Source organism: Orbicella faveolata, unplaced genomic scaffold (assembly GCF_042242905.1).
Source record: "Orbicella faveolata isolate gen_17 unplaced genomic scaffold, um_ofav_v1 contig_34, whole genome shotgun sequence".
Lineage (NCBI taxonomy): Eukaryota > Metazoa > Cnidaria > Anthozoa > Scleractinia > Merulinidae > Orbicella > Orbicella faveolata.
In genome coordinates, this window is record NW_028301563.1 from 7,145,001 (window position 1) to 7,150,000 (window position 5,000).

General features: G+C 36.6%; 1 protein-coding gene and 1 long non-coding RNA gene across 2 annotated transcripts in view; both read right to left on the reverse strand.

The window, feature by feature from the left end:
• The window catches only part of LOC149104467 (uncharacterized), a 1,347-nt gene extending 809 nt beyond the window's left edge, over positions 1-538 (reverse strand). Inside the window, exon 1 of the long non-coding RNA XR_016210119.1 lies at positions 313-538. This is a non-coding gene — a long non-coding RNA (uncharacterized LOC149104467). The remainder of the gene's footprint in view (positions 1-312) is intronic.
• A 4,072-nt stretch (positions 539-4,610) lies between these two features.
• The window catches only part of LOC149104468 (uncharacterized), a 1,643-nt gene continuing 1,253 nt past the window's right edge, over positions 4,611-5,000 (reverse strand). The window contains exon 2 of the mRNA XM_089298989.1: positions 4,611-5,000. This exon is cut by the window's right edge and continues 842 nt beyond it. Within this exon, the coding sequence (XP_089155115.1) occupies positions 4,790-5,000 (211 nt within the window). The 3' untranslated portion in view covers positions 4,611-4,789.

Genomic DNA, 5,000 nt, shown 5'->3' on the forward strand with positions numbered 1-5,000 from the left:
TGCACACTGTGGCTGCCTCGTTGGAGTTTTTGTCAAGAACTTTGACTGGGATCAGAGAGAACTGCTGTATTTATTTCGTTTGAACAAGTGAGGCGAGAGAAACGACTTGTTATTCGCAAATCAAATTGTTTAGGCACGCACTCTGGGCAACCTAAATTGTTTCAACTTTGCCTTAGCCAGAATTCATTTCATGCCATGACTGAGTGACCCACTTGTGTATGATTCGTGATGATAAAGTTCATTCAAAAGCTTTTGTCTAAATACAAGAATTTACTTTTTATAATATAACGTTACTTGAATTCGATTACTCACCAAATAATTTTGTACACGGCTAATCTGCCCTTTGAATTTTTCCCCGTTGAACCATCCACAGTAAGACTTTCTTTTGGCTCCAAATCTTCGCCAAGAATAACTTGTTTCTCGTTAATGACACTCACGCTGTTTTCTTCTGGTCACAGGACCGCAGCAAAACCCATTTTGATATAATTTTGGAAGTGAGATCTACTAAAATGCACGAGCGATCAATAAAGCGATCTTTGTCATGTTCAGTCACGAGGATAGTCACGTGAAAATTCGCGTGCTGTGATTGGTTCAGTTGATCAGTTGAAGAGAGAATGGAAACTGGAGAAGAAGGAGAGAGAGACTGGCAACGAGGTTGCAGGACCAGTCGCTTTCGATGGTAAGTCTGTTTCCCTTTCCATGCTGTTTTGGTGGCTTTTTGAAAGATGGGTCTCGCTTCAAAAGGAAAAAACTACGCAAACTTTTTACGAAGAAATCAAGGAGGAAAATGGAACGTACTTTAACTGGTTGATCTGTTCCCGACGGTTGTCAAGATAACAAAGGATCGTGAGGCACTTAAATCAAGTTCACTGCTACGGTAAGGAATCCAATTTTATAGGGATTTTCTGTTATGATAAGCTATAATTGTAAATAAATCAAACTAAGCAATGCATTGTGTGCTCTTTAAAAACCCCAAAAGCCGAAATTCACCTAAAAGGTTTCAGATCGACCTGAGGAAACGAGATAAATTCTGCGAAATAATCTTAAGCTTGTTGTATTAGTCCACCAAATCTATTTTTAGAGCTCACGTGTTTCAACACCCAGTCAGCACAATGCAGCAAGTATAAATTTGCAATGCTTGTCATTTTTTCCTTTGAATCATTTATAAGGATTAACATGATATGAGATCTATAGTCTTTTCAATACATCAAGATGTAGGTTTTTTTTTATTTGCATTGTCATTTATTTTATGTCAGTTATTTATTTGTTTCCCACTGACTCATAATCTTTTTGATTCTTTTGATTTTGTTGTGTCATGAATTAAAGTGACCATGAGGACAAGGAAATACAAGAAACATATTGATGATCCCACTATACCCATACCAAAATTTACAAGATTCAACCACATAAATCGCTTAAAGCAATCTTCACAGGCCAGTTGACGTCATCTCCCTCTCTTGCATCCCTTTTTCCTGGAGATCATTTCCAGCACCATGAACAGAACACCTCAGAGTTTTCGGCTCACCTGAGTGAGATGGCTGTTGGCAAAAATGTTGTGGATGACTTTGATGGATTATGGAGTGAACCTTTATGCAAGAATTGAAGCTTCACAGAAGCATTTGATGAAATTGAGTTGCCTATACCTGAAAAGACTACAGAAATACCAACTGATGTAATACACAACAACTCAGATTTGTCCACAGACAGTGATTCAGATAATGATGTTGAAGTTTCTAGTTCTGACTCCTCTGAAGAAATTGAGAACTCTGACACTGATGGCCATTCACTGGACTCCCCTGGTGAAAGTGAAACTAATGGTTCCCAAGAAAAAAACATTTTCTGCCAAAGAATATGCCTGTATGGCTATTCTGGCCTTAATTTCAAGACATTGTATGACAATGAGAGGCTGCTAAAGATATCCTTGTTTTAATGAAACTACCAGTAATTTGTCCAGAGAATGTCACAGTACAGTTTTACAAATGTACAGCAAGTGTGTGGAAACTGTGAGCTTTTCGTTTATGACCTCTGTGAGAGATGTCTTCCTCTTTTTCCTAATGTCAAAGGATCAAGTCAAAAATTGTTCAACAGTGGGCTGTGATGGGTATGTGGGTGAATCTACAATTATATTAAATATATACATGTATATATATACTTTTGGTTTTATTGAAATTGTAAATAATATATATTCATTTATGGTGACAGAATTTTTTGCTTAATCTATTTATCAAATCTAAGAGCATCCATTTTTCTATCAGTTAAACTCTGGGTGTTTGATTTAAGGGTCCATACGGGCACATATACACTAACAAATTATGTTGGATCTAAAAAGCAATGTTATCAGTGCTGTAGTTTTATTTTGAGTTGTCAGACTTAAACTGCAATTAATGTACATTTGTTTGGAAATAATTACCTTGGAGCTCGACAACAATAAAAAGGTATGGAACTCCAGAGAAATGATCCTGTTGATTTCTACTAATTCACAGAAACTGATTCATGCACTGAGTTCATCTTTAATTTTGACATTTTGGGAAATTTATAGAAATTTCCAACAATATTTCATGTGTTTTAGCTATTCCCAAAAATTCCTAGATATTCCAAACACATTGTTTTTTTAAAACAGTCTGGGAAATAATAGGAGTTCCTAGGAATTCCCAATAATTCCCAGTCATACTTCCACTATTCCCAAATATTCCCAGAAATCCCAAGGTCTTGGATAAAGCATAATTTGCATGTCTTGGAATAACTTGGAATTCCTAGTGTGATTGCAATAAACGTTCACAATACTAAACTAATAGATACTGGTTGACAATATTTATATTTGTTCCTTTTTCGTTTAGTAAACTACTGTTAGCATTACCCACTAACATTCAATTTCTATTTCACAGCGTTATTGCAATCACTCTTGCTGGTTTTTTTTTTTTTTTTTTTTTTTATTATTAAAGTGGTTCTACTAATCTATTAGTGTGACAGTCAAATACACAAGAGTAAAAATTATTTAAAGAATACTACAAGGTGTATTATACTGTTTTCACCCTAGCACTGAAACATGTTAAAAAATTAGCATGTTTATTTGAAACATGTTTCCTCAAAACATGTTTGTTCTCTGCTGTTCCCATTAGTTTTTGTTTCCAAACACATGCCATGCCATAGTTCTATTTATAATTAAAAAAGTGAACCTTGAAATTGCTCTTGTATCCATTCAATGAGTTAATCTCACTTAAGAAGCCCTTCGAGAACTTGCTTTGCCCTCACTCTTGGCCACCAGCAGATGAAATCTATACAACTTTTTAAATACTGAATAACTATCCACTTCGTACAACTGACCCCAGTATTATATATGAGCACTGTCATACTGTATATTAAAATATGTGAAACAATTTCTGCTTAGGTACATGTGGAATGACGGGCATTATGTGCTGTGGCAACATATAGTTCAGCTGTTTTACCAAGATGTTGAGAATGGTTTGAAGTTGATGCCTAGATTAACTTATGATCACATTAAGCTGAATTCCTATTCAACTATGCGTGTAAGTCTGGCAGCCCAGGTACTGAGTTCTACTGTGGCAGCTGTGTTAAAGTCAATTGGTCCTGCAGATGCAACAGGTACATCAAAGCTGTGTGAAATGGTGGATTCTTATTTTGATTGTCTCAATGTGCGCAGCACAACTGAGCATCAAAGGAAGGGGAAACCATTTCTTGCACCATATAGATCAGTGGATGATCCAAGATTTCTTTGGTTGACAAATGATTTCCTTGGTTATCTGAGGGACTGGAAGGACAGCATCGCCCAACGCCCTGGTAATTTCACTCAGAATGCCTCGAGCAGGATGTTCTTATCCTCGCAGACTTATGAAGGCCTGCAGATCTCAGCCTATTCAGTCGTAAAGGCAACAAAGTTTCTTCTGAATGAAGGTGTGGAGTATGTCTTAACTGAGAGGTTCTGCCAAGATCCTTTAGAAGAATACTTTGGAAACCAAAGAAAGCTTGGAAGAAGAAATGACAACCCTGACATGAAGACGTTTAGCTACAACAACAACACCATCAGAGTACAACGTGCTGTCTCCTGTCAGTCTGGGAACACGCGTGGGAGGAAAGACAGACACAGATCATGGGTCAATGTTTCAAATGACTCAGTGCCAAAGAGGAAGAAACAATGATTAACTTATACATAAGTCAAATTTATTTTATTTTACGGACAGTGCGGGGAGGAGGGGGGGCTTTTAGTCCCCACCCCCACTTTTTCACAAGGATGATGTTTCATTGTTTAATATATAGACATGTATTTTTTCTATGTAAATATTTCAACATGTATTTTTTCTATGTAAATATTTCAACTTGTACATATGAGTGTAAGCAGCTTGGTAGACAGTAGTGTAGCAGCATCCCCGCCCCCCCCCCCCCCTCCCCGGCCACTTTTTCGCAAGGATGACATTTATTTTGTTTTAGTATGAGGTACCAGACCTCCCTACAAACTCTCACACGCGGCTCTCGTTTTCAAGCCCCCCAGTTTAAAATGGGCTTCGTCCCTAATATTTTAAATATACATTGTGACATGTATGCTGATTGACCAGCTACTGGTATTTTTCTATGCAAATATTTCAACTTGCACATATCAATGTAAATAATTTTTATTTTTAGTCAGTTATTGTTTTGAAGTATAAGCAAACTTGTGTTAACATTATTTAACAACAAATGCAACAGTAACTTATTACAACAAACAAATATGGACATGATTTGGTCAAGGCGTCACAATAAATAAAACTGTTTATTGCATGGTGATTTTCACAATTTAGCTTTGCCTTTGTTGGTCATACTCATGGGAGGCTCTGCTTATGTCCCTACGAAGTGCTTTTGATTTCATTTGTTTCAATCTAATCTTATGTTTCTGGATAATATCTTTTGCAAAAGAAAATGAACGCACTTTGATATACAATTGTATGATGTTGTGCAAAACATCTTTGGCAACACTACTGTTGATTATCAGTTCAGAATTGGATAAC